We start from the raw sequence: 15,839 nt of genomic DNA, 5'->3' as shown, positions 1-15,839 counted from the left end.
TGGAGCTCTTATTTCACAGTTAGATCTATCCTGTGAATAGAACCCTGGGCAAGGAGTTGGGAGATTTGGGGTCAATACCTGACTCAGCCTCAGATTTTCTGTGTGACCTTGGACAAGTTAAATAAGATCTCTGTCTCGGTATTCTCATTCAGAAATAGGGATATTATTTCCCTGCCTCACAGGTGTGTTCCAAAGATAAATTAAATTATTGTTAGGTGCTCTGATAGTATGATGATTTAAGCAAATCAAGTACATAACTGACTTTCTCTCTCAAATTTGGTTTTCTGTGCCAAGTAGCTCTCTACTATTGCTTGTCGAAATGTGCAGTAGTTGACTTAATGATTTATTTTTCTCCTTCTGTCATAATAAATACAAATGTAGATGATTTTTCCCCGTAAGATTAAAAAGAAAATCCTCCTTTAACGTTTTCATCCTAATGATGATCTTCATTTAATGTACTTCATTTTTCTTTCACACTTTTGTTTTTAGATTTCATTGCTAATGCTACTGGACAGTGCTTTAATGCAATTATTGGCTTTAAGCAATTACCTAACATTGGTGATTGATGTCAAGGCTTGGGTTTAAAAATCAACGTGAACAAAAACTGCTAATAACAGAACTGATTTAAAAAGTTTCCTTTTAAACTAAGGACTATATGAGAAAAACAAAACAAACCATTACCCTTAGTTGCTACCACTTGATACATAGCTTTGCTCATTTGTACTGTCTGGCCAAAGCACTATCCTTGGGAAAACTTTTTTTGGTTTAGTTCACTTTATTTTGCTTCCTTCTTGGTAACAGAATTTGTTGACAGTGTTTGACATTATTTATGATACCTAAGGGTTAATTGTTAACTCATATTTTTCTGCTTTTGAGCTGGGTCAAAGCGCAATGCCAACTGATTGAATAGAGTAGGCTTTGCATATGTAATTTCTTTCAGCCGCCTAGATTCCCTTAACAAGGGTGAGATCTAAAGTAAATGATCTTTGAAGTAAAATGTTATAGCCTTAACTTCCTATCTGTGGCATCTGAATGCTAATTGATGGTATTTATGATTTAAAAAAAACCCAAGGTAGTCCACTTCAAGAAAGATGTGGGCAAGTTGGAGAGATTCCAGAGGAAGGCAACAGAAATAGGTCAGGTTTTCAAAACCTTTTATCATGAGGAAAGGTTAAAAATACTGGGCATGTTTAGTCTTGAGAAAAGGGGACTGATGATTCTTCAAATACGTTAAGGGCTGTTATAAAGACGATCTCTGTGTCTGCTGAAAGTAGGACAAGAAGTAATGAACTTAATCTGGAGCAAGGGAAATTTAGGTTAGATCAGTGGTTTTCAACCTTTTTTCATTTGTGGACCCATAACAAATTTCAAATGGAGCTGCAGACCCCCTTGGAAATCTGAGACATAATCTGCAGACCCCTGGAGGTCTGTGAACCACAGGTTGAAAACTACAGAATTAGGTATCAGTATAAACTTTATAAGGATAGTTAAGCTCTGGAATAGGCTTCCAAGGGAGGTTGTGGGATCCCCATCCTTGGAGGTTTTTAAGAACAGATTGGACAAACACCTGTCAGGGATGTTCTAGATTTACTTGGGCCTACCTCAGAGCAGGGGGTTTGTCTTGATGGCTTCTCAGGTCCCTTCCAGCCATACATTTCTATGATTCTATGATACATGAAATTAAGAGGCTGCCTTTGTAAAGCACAAGAGATAGCATGTAGGTTAGCACTCTAGTTATGTACGCCTCTTCTATCTGTGGAGGTAACCTGGCTGTATAGTACACAAATATCATGTTTAATAAAGTCACATTTCAGAATATGCCAAAGTAATTGTCTTAGTTGTTGAGTATTTGTGTGACTGATAGGCTTAGTTGTTGTTGTGGTTTTGTTTGGTTGGTTTTTTTGCTCCAAACCCTTTTTGTTTTGCAACACTATTACAGTTCACATAAAATGCTGTAATTTTGCGAAGCTAAGATAGAGACTCCCACCAGTGGAGCTGTAGGGCTGTGCACAGTCTCTCTCTCTCTCTGGTAGTTTTCAGAAATCATTATTCACAGATAAAAAATTAACCTTTTTGCAGGAGGTATTATCCTCTCTCAGAACAAATTGGCTTACATTGTATAAGAATGTCTGTTGCACAGTAAATGTCATAAGGAAATGACCTGCTGATCTTGACAACTTGAAATGAAAAGGATAACCATGGACCTAAATCAGAATTCATATGTTTATGACAACATCGTGGTAAAAAATGGTATTAAAAAAAATTGATATTTGACATCTACTCGCAAAGAGGACACTAGTGTAGGTTTCTTTTGAAATGATTATTTGAGGGAACTCAGATCATTACCACTCTTTGCCTGGAAAAAATCTTGACACTAATATGATATTTGGTAATTTTGTTATTCCAATAAATATTCTAAAAGCTCTTGTTGAACTGTGCCGTAGGAAATCCAAAATCCTCTTTATTTGACTCTACTCTGGCACTAATCAACACGTGGAAGATTTTTGGTAAGAACAGCACTATAGTGCCTACATGGTGTCAGGAGTATGGCTCACTCATTTTGGATAGACTCTGGATTAACTTCCCATGTCGAGCATATTTCTGATCTTTGGATAAAGCTAAATGATTTTTACATGATCAAACAAAGAAGGTAGATGCGTAAAAAGATGCTCATTGTGAACATGCTGTGGGAATATTTATTTGTAATTGTTTTCTTTTATTATGTTCAAATGCCAGTTTCCCCTTCTATGGACCTATTCTGCTATTTATATTATTATATCACTAGGTTTGTTTTATTGAATAAATGTTAATACTACCATATTTGTGCTTGCCTAGGGTGCTATCTGTCAGCTGAGTTTTTCATCAGGGATATGTAGGCACTTTCCGTGGTATATGCAACCGATTAGTTTAATTTACTTTAATAGTTCCAGTATTTATCTAATGAATGTACTCAGTAGCAGTAACATGTGAAACATTTGGATATTGGGATGCTGTCCTCTTTAAGCTGCATTCAGTAGAGGGCAACAGGATCACACAAGTCTGCTGTTACCTGAAGTAGAAGGCAGCTGATGCACGGTTAGAGGACAGACACAAAATAGAGCACATTGTTGGATTCTGATCATGTGCATATATATGGGTATCATGAATTACCGTATTAGAAATCTATTTTGTTAAAAAGTAGGAAAATCAGGTAAAATGTGTAGCTCTTGTTCCTAGTTGAGACAAAACATTTTGATGCCAGTGGTATTTTTACCCTAATTGCTAGTTGCATCCACCCTGTGGCATCCAATTCCTTCCCCAGAAAAGGTGATATTTTGTTGGAGTGTGGGGGGAAAAAGAGGCTCTTCTATGCATAGTAAATTCTCTCTGAGAGAATCAGACTCCATAGAACTTTGTGAGAGGACTTTGTGTATATTGGCCCGATAGTACACCTCAGTAATTGTGCCCATTCTTTGTTCTTTTGCACTTGATTATGAAGGTATTCTAAAAATTAATAACTAAAGAACATATCACTGTTGATAGGTTAAGACTGTACTAGAAAGGACAGGAGTATAGTGCTGTGTGGTCTTCAAAGCTTGCTGTGGTCTATTCCTAAACTTTGTTCTTAGCCAGTTGGTGGGTAGGTTAAGTTGAAACATATGTGAATCAAGAGATCTAGCTATATTTTCCAATTGTCTAAATCTATAATCTGTTCCTTGTATGATGAAATAAGAGCAGACAGTATTATTGCTGCTGTGGGAATGATTCTGAACAGCTGTCCCTACATGTGGCAATATAAGAACTGAAAAAATATATCTCCCAGGAGTACATGTTGTATATTTTTTTTTTCTTTAGCTGTCACTGCATTATGATTGAACAAGTAATAGTAGGGCACAGGATACTCTTCAAATTTACCTTAAGTTTTCTTTTTTTCATGCTTTTCAAGAAAAAATACTTAAGTCTAGCTCTCCTCACCTTGATTGTATTTGAAAGACCTATATAATATTTGTAAGCATGCATGCTGAAATCTATGAATAAGCATGAGATCTGATTACGTTTAATAGCTGCAGAATGAAATCTGTTTTCTCTGCTGAAGTATATATGCACTGCATTGCCTTGCATGGTATTCATGAAAACGTACCAACTTAAGCCAAAAAAAAAAAAAAAATCTGCATACCCTCATGACAGCAATGAAGAAACGTCATACTTTTTCACCCAAGCATGTAAACTCATGCAATACTTATATATAGCTTGGGACAGCAAAACCATGTTTTTGCATAAAGAAATACCAATGCAGATTAATCCAGAAATTCAGGGAGTTACTGTTCCCCTTCTAAAACTGCCACAAGCTCATTTAATGTAAAAGCTAAAGAAGAGGGAGCCAATAAGCAGCCTAGGCAGACTCCCTTAATGATGGAGATAGCTCAACTCTTCACCTTAACTCATCATATCTTTAACCCTGGCCACTGTTTGGATATGAAGGGCTCTGAAAAGCTAGAGTAATTTAGAAAGTATGCCAACACCCTCACAAGTTTGTCCCAGAGATGACCTCTGTTAATGGAGTCAAAAGCTGATTTCAGATCAACAAAGGCTGTATAAAATTTCCCCTCTTGGAGGAACAAAGTTTACAAATAAGGTGAGAGAGGACAAAACAGTTGTTGCTAGAGCAGTCCTGAAACTGGCTTGTTCCTCAATGAATAAATTACAGCTCTCTTCCCAGTCCTCTAATCTCCATGCGAGATACCTGGTATGATTATTAAAAACCATGTTTAAAACATGTTTAAAACCTTTATTACATTGGTTTTATTAAAATTCTGACTTCCATGGTGAAGACTGAGCCATTCTGGATAGGGACACTGGTGAGGTCCACCAAGGTAGACCAAACCAAAGGGTTAATGGATGGCAGAATGGATGACTATACAAGGCAGAAAAATGTCTCTCCAAAGCACGTCTGAGCTAAGTGCTTCAATTTTTATGTTAATCTTGTTTATAGACCATTGCCATCATCTTCTAAAATAGATTTTATTTTTTTTATCTGTGGCAGCGAATTCAGATTTCTTCCAATGGACCCTTTGATGATCCAACTTTCCTTATTCAGCATTTTTTATATTCTTTTTCAAGGACAACTAATTTCTTACTGGAATAAGATGAACTGTTATTTCTCACAGCCTTTGCTATAATTAAAGGCTGATTTTTGTAAACTGAAGCAATCCAAGTCATACCAGATTCTGTTATATTTTAAAGTATAAAAATATCTATTTTGAATGGTCGTCATCCCCTAATTTGTTAATAGTGTCAATTTGTGTGGGGTTTTGCTGGATAATTAAGGTCCAAATGCTGATTCTTCAAAACTAACAAATCACTGGGTCCAAGCTTCTGTCTGACTTTAGGGTTTACTGCTGCTACTATCTAATGCTCTTCATTGGATCTCAAATTCCTTCTCAATCTTTTTTTAAATATATTTGTCCACTACACCTCTGCAAAGTTAGCAAGTATTAGAAACCTTATTATTATTATTATTATTATTTTACAGATAGCCTCTCTGTGCATTGATTCCTCAAGTTACTTGTCCAAGGTCATATAAGAAGTCTTTGTTGGAGCAGGGAATTGAACTTGAGTCTCCTAAATCCTAGGCTAGTGGCCTAACCACTAGACCAAAATACAGATTTTGCTTAATATACCTTGAGTTTATACCTTCAAAATCAGGAGTAAAACACTGTCACAATCCCATTGGGGAAAAAGTGGCTGAAGGACAGAAATTCACCTCCAGGTATTAATGATTTCTGTCTGTAAAAGCTACTATAAAACTAGAGAAACAAGACCAAGTTGAAACTGCAATATAATCCATCACATTGCCCCCTCTAGAAGAAGTGGATGTAAAATGACCCTCTAGATCAGGGGTGTCAAAGATACGGCCCGCAAACCTTTTTGATCCGGCCCGCGTCCAGCCAGTTTTTTTTTTTGAGACGTGCTGCCCCTGCTCTAGATCATCGCCACCTCTACCATTCAAAGTCTCCAGACAAAATCTATTTATTTAAAATTACAGAAAATGTATAACCTGGGGTATTTCTAATCTTGTGCTTAGCATGGTTAGAGGGAGGTGAAGATCACACCCCATTAAGTGAGGTAGGGGAAAACCTAAAAAATTCCTTATCCCCGGAACTCTATTGGTCATTAAAATCTCCCAAAAGAACAAAAATTACGGATGAAAACTTTTTTGTAAGCAAGTCAATGAGAGATTCAAGCCCTACTCACAAAGACATATTATAGAAAGGGAAGCTTGAAGAGGCAAATAGATATTCAGGGCTAATGGAAGAGATTTATCTGGGAAAATAATATGAGAGGCTTGAAAATAGGGGTTGCCTGGTGATACTTACTAGTTATAACATTTAAGGTAAGGATGAGCGGGGCAAGACCATTTTCAGTTTTACCCCTCTTTGCATGCTTAACACCCTCTTCAGAATTCAAATACAAATTCAAAGCCTGATAAATTAGACTGCTACTTAGAAACCAGGTTTCTTGGAGGAAAGCAAAAACAAATTTGAGATAAACAGTTCCTAAAATCCAAATCGTGGGAGTTACTAATAAGGCGAGTAGTATTCCATAACACAGCTTTGATAAACATTTTGGTGGAATTCCTGTCAGGCCCATCTAGTCCATCCCTTTCCCTTTCTAGAGCCTCAGTGAAAAAATTGTTATGAAAAACTGCACCACTGGCTTTTTGATTAGGCCTAAATGTCCCAGCATAGTGATCTTCAACTCTCCTGGATGTAAATCTATTGTTGATTAAATCGGGTATCTTTCCTTTTGGCATGAGACTGAAATTTCAAACTGGAAATAAGCATTTATACAGAAAAACCTCTATCTATCCCTTGTAAAATCCTGCAAATAGTAGCTTGGGACTCTACCTAAATGAAAGACATTTCTTTTCCCATGCCATACTACTATGGCTGAGATCAGTGGGAAATGAGTAAATCTTGTTCAGCTTACCTACTGCTGTCATGGAAAGGTGTTCTTTTGTCCCTTTTAAAGTGAAATGAAAGCAGTATTTTAAAAAAGCAGATAATGGATTCGTCACTGTGGCAAAATAGCATTTCTAAACAGGTAGCAGCATGCTAAAGAGGCTGTATGGTCCAACGGGTAGAGCAAAAACTAGCAGCTACACCATTCCTGGGTTCTAGTGACTTTTGATTCACTCTGATTTTGTGCAATTTCCTTGAGTGGCAGCCCGCTAACAAGAGCGAGGAAAAAGTAATCAGAAGACCATACTGAAAGAAAGTGTCACTGAAATTTTGTATATAAAAGTGAACAAAATGTTCAAAATCCAGAGTCTACTACCTAACTTGCCTGACTTTTTGAGGGTGAGCACCGTTGGTTCCCACTGAAACTGACACCCAAAACTCTTCAGAAATTCTGTTATTTCGGGGCCACAGCAAGGATTTTGGAGTTCCTCACTCTAGGCAATGAATTCAGAAAATGTTGGCTAGGCTATACTACAAAGTGTGTACATTTTCACAAGCACAACAGTCAGTAATGATGACTAAAAGCACATCTGTGCAACATCCCATGTGGGGTAGGTGCTATATCGTACCCATTTACAGATCCCAAAACAGAGGGGCAAAGAGGGTAAGTAACTTGTCTCTGCTCACTCTGTGAGCTAGTAAGTGGCAGTTGGAATAGAATCCAGATGGCCTCACTCCAGTCACCCGTTCTAACCACTAATGACAGCACTAATTATGTAATTTGTCGTCTTTGTGCAGTGCAAAAGGTTCCGTGCATATCTGGCTTCTATTCTACAATATAAAAATGGTGTTTTTCCTCTAACAAAAAATAGTCATTGGTATTCATGAACAATTTAAATAAGGTCACCTTAGCAAAACAAGGATATAGATGGACATAAAATAAACTTAAGTCTCTCTCCTTTTTTCAATTACTAGCTTGAACAGATGGAACTTGAAGTTCGAGAGATCCCACCCCAAAGCCGAGGCATGTACAGCAGCAGAATGAGGAGCTACAAACAAGAAATGGGAAAACTTGAGGCGGATTTTGTGAGTTTATTTACATATGATAAAAGATGGCGTTTAAGAAGAAACTTACCTTAGTGTAACTGTACTTCAGAGTGAAGTAATCACTTTCTTCCATTTCCCCAACTCTCTCATCCAATCAACTCCACATGGGCAGACTTCAGGGGAGAGACAATATTCTTAACTCATACAAGTGTGGAAAGAGCTCTCCTCTCACTGTCCACAATGAAATAATATCTGCACAGAGTTCTTATGTGGGAAAGAACTTCACTAATTGTTTGATAGTCTACAGTCCCAGGTAAGCCCTGAAGACTTGTGCTCCTGCCATTGTCCACACACACATATTAGGTCAGACTGATGGTCCATCTAGCCCAGTATCCTGTCTTCTGACAGAGGCCAATGCTTCACAGGGAAGGAACAAAACAAGTTATCAAGTGAATCCCAAGTTCACTTCATTACGCAACACCTATGATTTCTTTTCCTTTATGTTTGGCTACTCAGTAGCTATTTTGCAAATCCATTATCCTCTGTGGACCTTTCAGATACCGAATGCCAACTAGCCTGAGGATTTGTGTTCTAGCCTGCAAGCCAGCAGTCCTTTTTCTTTTAACTTTGAAATAGTGAATGGATTTGCACACACCCAAAATTGCTTCTAAAAGGGTTGGCTGATCACTTCAGAGCCACCTGCTATTTCTTTCTGAGTGTAAGTAGTACATGTAACACCACAGGATAAGCAGCTTAATGCTCCATTGCATCCCGAGGGTTGAGCATCAGGCTCCCAGAGAGTGCTACCCATAGTTGGGGAGTGAACTCTACTATTGGCCTTCTCAGATATGTTGAGAACTCTCTGTTTCCCAATGGAAATGCCTTGCCCTAAACAGCCACCTTCACAGGGAGAAGCAAAGGGAGAAATTAGGTAGGAGGAGGTGAGGCCCCAGTGAGAACAGACTGGGATCTTTTTATGGTTAAACTTGGTTGCCTGGGGGAAGAGAAGGCATGAGGCATATGACTGAGCATTAGAAAAGAAGGGATGGAAGAGCATGGGATGGGGATGAAAGAACGCAAACAGCATAGGGAGAGAAGGAAAGAGGGAAGAATAGATCAAAATGATGGAAGAAAACAAGATATTTACCAGAAAAATGGAGGAAAAAAGTGAAGGATGGAAAAAAGAATGGAAAGAGCAATAATTACGATTAGAAATACCTTGAGAGAGCTGAATGCTTCAGTTGTTCAGTTCACTGTCACGCTAAGGTAGAATTTGCATTCTAATTCTTATCAGACGCTAATCATTTTTACAAGTTTTCTATTATGGGGTTGAGATTCTTTCAGGCTTGCTCTGTACCCAAAGGTGAAGTTTCTGGAAAGTTTGCGTAGCAGTTGTTTTGGCTGTGTGTTCAAGGAAACAAGGGGGGAAAATACGGCATACATTCTCTTGGCTTTTTGAGCTGCTCTAATAGTATAGTGACTGGGGGTTAAGAACCTGAACATGTTCATTAAGTTGTGATATGCTGGTTGTAAGCAAAGAGTGTATAGCCTATTATGAGCCCTAGATGACATCTGGAAAATGTGGTTGTAAGGACGTACCTTCTAAAACAAATTCACTCTTACTTCAGCTGAGGGAAGTTTCTAACTGGGAATGCTATTGGCAGTTCATGAGCTGGATCATCTTACAGACTCACATCTCCAATTTCGCTGCTCCTCCAAAAGAAACACGCATATGTGAGCTGGCAGATTTACACATCGTTCTTTATAAATGGAATTGGAAACTCAACCTGGATCCCATTTATGTTGGCCACTCCGACTCTTCCTTATTGTGTAAGGAAAATGAAGCTATAAGTGGACATTCCTCAATCAGCAGAATACTGTGGCTAGAGCCTCGTACTTCATTTTTGGACTGAACACAGGGGCTTAAAAGATTTTTGTCTCTTTTTTAAAAAAACTGAGAGGACTTTAAACCAAGACACAAGTCTTTCTCAATCACTTCTGTTCTATGTTTTGAAATGCAATGCATATAGCTGTGGCTGACTCTCTTGGCCACTTACCTATGTAATTTAAGTAGAAGGATGTGAAAGATGATTTAAGACTAATACTGTCTCTTCAAAGTGAATTGCATAAAGCATCTGGATCAGCACTTCTCTCCAGCTTTAAAATGAATGACATAACTGGGGCTGCAAATTTAATTTTATACACATTGTAATGAAAAAAAATCTAATCTGCCAAATTTTTTGTATGCCTGACGGAGTCCTGAAGACTTACCCCAGCTCAAGCAGTTATTGAAACCAACATTGCATCAACATTCTTAAAACTTAAGAACAGGATGCATTAATTCTGCAGACTGTTATCTCACTTGATTTGTAAATGAGAGAGTACTTAGACTGAATGATTGCAGACACTATTTCCAGATGGAAAGGCCACTTGCATTTAGGTTGTGCTGGCCGTAGTGGTGAGAGACTGGGTTGACGTGGGACTGTGAATGGTTTCCTTTGCCTCATTACGTGACATTGTCACATGGCCACTGGGCATCTTGATGATTGGATGATACTCTTTGTAAACGTTCATAAATGTTCTATGCTTGCTTTAAGTATCTTTTGAAAGTATATGAAACTTTAACCTAGTGCAGTCATATTTGAAAATGGCCTTGCAGGTTTTTTTTAAATTGTGTCTCAAAACTAACTTCCAGATCATGTGTGACCAAGTCACAAATAGAAGTTTTTTTCTCAATGCCAGCTTTGCTAGTTCAACTTGAACTTTCAAAATCTAACTCTTCTTTTCCACACATCACTGCTATGAAGATCATGCAGTCCAAACTAATCTAACATACACATCTGTGGAGTTTTCAAGTTCAGATTATGCCTCTAGTGACTCCTGTGCACTGTAGGATTGCAGAGGTGTAACTGATAGCTCTGTAACTGAAGTAAATGGTGCCTAAGAAGGAATAGCATCTAACTCACTCACTCTTGGCTGTGTTGGCTGTGCAGGACTAATGGAATTTAAAAGTAGCAATAACTTTATTTTGTTCCCTTACTTGTGGAGTAGGGTACTATTCCTCGTGAGTAAGGACATGAGAAGTTGGTCCATAAAAGGTCAAGATGTATTAAAGTTTCGGACTAAAAATACAATCAGTTAACTCTCACGCAGTCCTTTTACATGCACACAAGTAATATAGGTAAGCTTTAGTTTTAATATCTCTTTAAAAATGAAATACATCCTCGTGAGTATCAGTTAGGAGTGAGCCTTTATTACTGTTGAATCCAGAATGTTATAATGCTAAAGGTAATGTAAAATATCACTACTTGTTTATATTGTGGAATGTGCTTGCAGTTTATGTATGCCATGGTAATGGCTCTATCTTGTGGCCATATGTGGAGTTGCATACTGCTTTGTCTTGCTTTGCAGAAAATTTCTTAACCAAAGCCCTGGGGCCATCTCTTAAAAGAACACTCTCTCAACTTGAAATCCAGGCAGTTACAAGTAGCTTCAGTTACTCTACCTGCCTCCCAGTCCTTCTGTCAATGTCTGTGGTTTTACAATTGCATTTGTTAAATGTTTTTTCTCTGCCTTGCTGCTGTGTGAAGGACCCACCTGAATAGTGACAACAGGCTATGACTGACTTTGCTGTCAAATGCTCAAAGTCTAAAAGTCAAAAACATTTTTCCTGTAATCTTTTGGTTATAGTGATCTTAGATGTTAATACTTCAAATAAAAATAGAGCATGCTTAATTAAAAAACAAACACTTTTCTCTGAATGTTTTACTGTATCCCTTTAAATATTGATGTTTTGTAGAACTGGATGACAGAGAGAATGCGATATTGAACTTCCTCGTCTGAAACCATCCTGACTTGGTTGTGGCCAAAAGTTGTAATTCAGAGTTAGCACTAGCAGGAAATTAATATGAGTTATTTGTATTACTACTGGGGCTGCTAGGCTCTGTCATAGACCAGGACACCATTGTGCTAGGTGCTGTTGCAAACAAAACAAAAAGACATTCCCTGTCCCAAAGAGCATACAATCTAAGATGAGACAGCAGATACATATGGATAGGGAAATATTCAGCCTGCCTGGAAAGAAAGGAGTTAAATGTTGATCCCTTTTTTAATCAGGACATAGGACTGTAAGGGCACTCCTGGATCATGCTGTGTCCCTGTTCATAAACTTATCATGGATGTTATCACTGCTGTGCTTTTGTCTGTGCGCATAATTTGGGAACATGAGGTTTTTAAACTGTGGCTTGACAAAGCCCTGGCTGGGGTGATTTAGCTGAGGTTAGTCCTGCTTTGAGCAGAGGGTTGGACTAGATGACCTCCTGAGGTCCCTTCCAACTCTAATCTTCTATGATTCAGATAATATTGGCCAGCATGATAGGCTGTGGCTCAGTTTCTAGTAGACAAGCATCCACATTACAGAAATGAATGCCAAATAATCATTTCTCAGAACTGGGGTAATAGATCTATTTAAAACTGCCAACATGAGTTCCAAAGAAGAGCAAACATAGGAACTGTTCTTTGTCTACCATTATTTTCCCTCAGGTTAAGATAGAGAAAAACTTTAAGGGGGCAGTTTGCACTGTTGCCTCTAGTGTTATATCTTCTCCGTGACTAAATAGAGCAGGTTGATGGCCTTTCATTTCAGCATGTTCCAAAGGTTAACTTAAATATTTTTTTCTCCACCGCAGGAAGCCTACATATGTACATTCTATGTAATTTTTATTTTCTACTTACAGTGCATTTCTACTTACATTGCCTTCACTCGTGTATTTTACAATCCTGGCTGCATGTACTATGGGAATTTTCTCACTGGAAAACACTTTCCTTCTACTTGCAGTGCCAAAGTTGAGCTAACCACCCCGAACTGTTCTATGACTGCTGGCTCCATCATGACATAAATGTCGCAAGTTTCCTCACTAAATCCAAGATCCAGTTCCCATTCAGCACCAAATAAGATGCAGAGCTACAAGACATGGCGGCCTAACTGAGATGCACTTTAACTGGAAGTTTAGTGGACAGTATTCTACATTAAGAATACTTCTCTGTAGGAATATAAATGATTGTACATGCCAGCTGTCCCAAAACTCAGTGTTTGTCTGTAAATAAAACCCCTACAGCCCCTGTTTACATTGATGAAGAATGTATCTAGACTCTAGACCAATAACAAATTTTTTTTGTGTGCTTATACGTTCACATACCATTTTATACATTCATAGTACTGTGGAAGCATTCAAGTTCATTTGTTTCTCAGTGTTTTTATTGATGTTTACTGTAGAATTGTTCCCACAGGACCCTTCATATGTCACTTGTTGTCTTGACCTAGACTATGAGCTCTCCAGGACAGGGACTCCATTTGCGTGTTTCTGTAGAGTACCTAATACAATGGGGCCTTGACTCTGATGAAGACTTCAGTACTCTTTCACAAATCTGAAATATAAAAAAATCAGTACATGAAACAATAATCATTCCTTTAAAGTCCCATAGCTATTGCTGAAATAAAAACTACAGTAGAACACTTTGTTGAATATTGAAAAGGAAACTCAAAAGCAAGGAAGGGGAAGAAGAAAGTAGCTTCCTTCCCCGCCCCCCAAACTTGTAACCTAGGGGATGTCTTCCCAATTGTGATGAATATTATGAAAACAGCTCCTATCAATAAGCTTTAAAAATATGTAGGAAGGTCGTCCGTGAGGCCAGATGACTTGAGGAGGGTTAGGTCAGCTGGAGTTAGCTTCTTGTTGTGTGACTTTATTACTAACCTGCCATTTGAATCCAGAAATATTTACTTAAACCACGGTAATAAGTACGCTAGTCAAATCCTGAGTTAACAGATGTACTCACCCCTTCTTTTAGACCATACTTGTCCTCCCTTACTGGTATCCATACTGGTATCCATACTATATGGGTAATAAAAGAACACTTGCAAAACAGATTAGGTAGTGCCAGATATAGGTAAACCTAAATCCCCTTTCACTATCTGTTTCAATTAAAATATCTAGGTTAACTCTTTTGCACCATATGGTTGCTGCTACGTCATGTTTCCAATTGGAAAAAAAGCAATTCAGTGTTTTCTTTTACATATTTACAAATTGTGTTTTGACCAGATGTATATAAAATTCAGTTGTGGATCTGGACCTACTTTTAAAAAATAATCAGTGAAACTTAGGCCCCATTTACAACAGGAAATTGGCTCATTACAAACAAGTTGTTTGAAATTTCTGAAATGAATTTCATCTTGTCCACACTGGCAATAGAACTGTTCAAATAGGTTCCCCTGAACCTGTGTTGAAAGCGGTTTTATTGCTAGTACGGAGTTGGACTTCAGAAATTTCAAACTTTCTTCTGAAACTGATTTTGTTCATTGTATGGTAGCAATTAAATCATTTTCTGCCCTAGTTCAGCGGAGCATATTACATTAAAAGGTCTGTACTAGGTTTGTTTCTTACTATCAAAAGGTCTTGTTGCTTGTCATCTGTCTTCAATCATTGTCAAACACACTTTCTTCTCTGGGCAGAAGAGTATTTATTTAATCACTTTAAAGATAGGATAAAACTGAATTGTTGACAGGTTAAGCTCTACCTTTTTACTTACAAAATGACTTAGACTAAAGGCGAAAAAAGGTCAAGTGGATTTATTACTGTGTTTGTGCAGATAGGGGTCTCTCCCCCCCTGGGATCACCTCTGCTCATGCAAAAGGTTGAGGGTGCCTCTGCTGTAGCACTGTATGCTCAACAAGTGCCCTGTGTGGAAGGAACAGAGGACTTTTTATTGCCATTGTCTTTATAACCATCCTTTGCAAAAATCTACTGTAAGAGCCATGTTGCTAGTTGGAGCTAGGAGCTGTGGTGGGAGTATGCACTGCCCTGCTGATCCTCGGATTATTGAAGTTGTGTGGCCTTTCCTCTCTGTACTTTTAGGCCCCCCAAAGCATGCTCCCTTAGAGACATCCTGCCAGGAAAATTTAAGAACCTCATGATGTTTTTCTGCACCTGTGTCCTCCTTTCTGGGTCTCTTTTGTGGAAGGAGGCTGACCATAAATTATATCTGTTTCAATATCAATTAATTCGATACGACAAAGAAAGGGAAAGGAGATACAAAAGATTACTCTACCATTATGCAAGCCCCAAACTAAATTTCTAAATGGAGGCTAAGCTATAGAGGAACCTGGCTCAGTAGCAAAGCCCTAGATACCTTTAGGCATCTGGAAAATTGACTCCTCTCTGCTTGTACCTTGAGAAAACTTATGGAATGAATGTGTGTGAGAGTGAGAATAAGAGGGTGGCTGTATTCAATTATTTCTCCATGAAATTTATCAGAGATGATTCCCACTCCTTAGAGGGAAGTGTAAAAAAGAGTTAATATGCTTAATTTATAATTAGTCTAAGGGGTTATGATTATCTGAATTGAGATTCCTTAGGGACCAGTTCAGTGAAACGGCTTTTATTTTTTGGTTTTATAAACTGTAAATATTGTTTACAAAGATTTCTTCTGTGCTTGATCAGCAAACTATGTCCAGTAATATGATTCCTAAAGGAGGTGATGCGGGGTACAAGTAAAAGGGAAAGTAGAAAACTGGGGTTATTGCTAATCTGATTAAGGAATATTAATTCTCTCAATTGATTTCACCTTGATATATTCTACAGTTCTGCAAATCTTTGAATAGTTTCATTAAGAAGTCTTCACTGTGCCAACATGCAGGCATCTTGTTCTGGAAGAACCATCTCTAGAGACTTCTGTTTCCAAGTGATATTGTTTTTTGATCTTGGAGGGTGTCAACAACCATAGTGCCAGTGTGGTGCTGGTGATAATGAGTTGAATAAACCCCTGTCCCTCAGTAACTGGACTGACACTCAT

General features: G+C 38.1%; 1 protein-coding gene across 5 annotated transcripts in view; it reads left to right on the top strand.

Annotated features, from left to right (window-relative positions):
• The window catches only part of VTI1A (vesicle transport through interaction with t-SNAREs 1A), a 327,438-nt gene that overhangs the window by 10,710 nt on the left and 300,889 nt on the right, over positions 1 to 15,839 (top strand). For 4 of the 5 annotated variants that reach the window (XM_067537005.1, XM_067537002.1, XM_067537001.1 and 1 more), the window contains exon 3: positions 7,917 to 8,027. In XM_067537005.1, the coding sequence (XP_067393106.1) occupies positions 7,917 to 8,027 (111 nt within the window). Of the gene's footprint in view, positions 1 to 7,916; positions 8,028 to 9,616; positions 11,000 to 15,839 lie in introns of those variants that run through there. The other variant, XM_067537006.1, reaches the window with a different exon arrangement.

Source organism: Emydura macquarii, unplaced genomic scaffold, assembly GCF_026122565.2.
Source record: "Emydura macquarii macquarii isolate MOO-44397 ecotype Brisbane River unplaced genomic scaffold, CSIRO-AGI_Emac_v2 contig_3692, whole genome shotgun sequence".
NCBI lineage: Eukaryota > Metazoa > Chordata > Testudines > Chelidae > Emydura > Emydura macquarii.
This window is presented reverse-complemented; position numbering and strand designations above follow the sequence as displayed.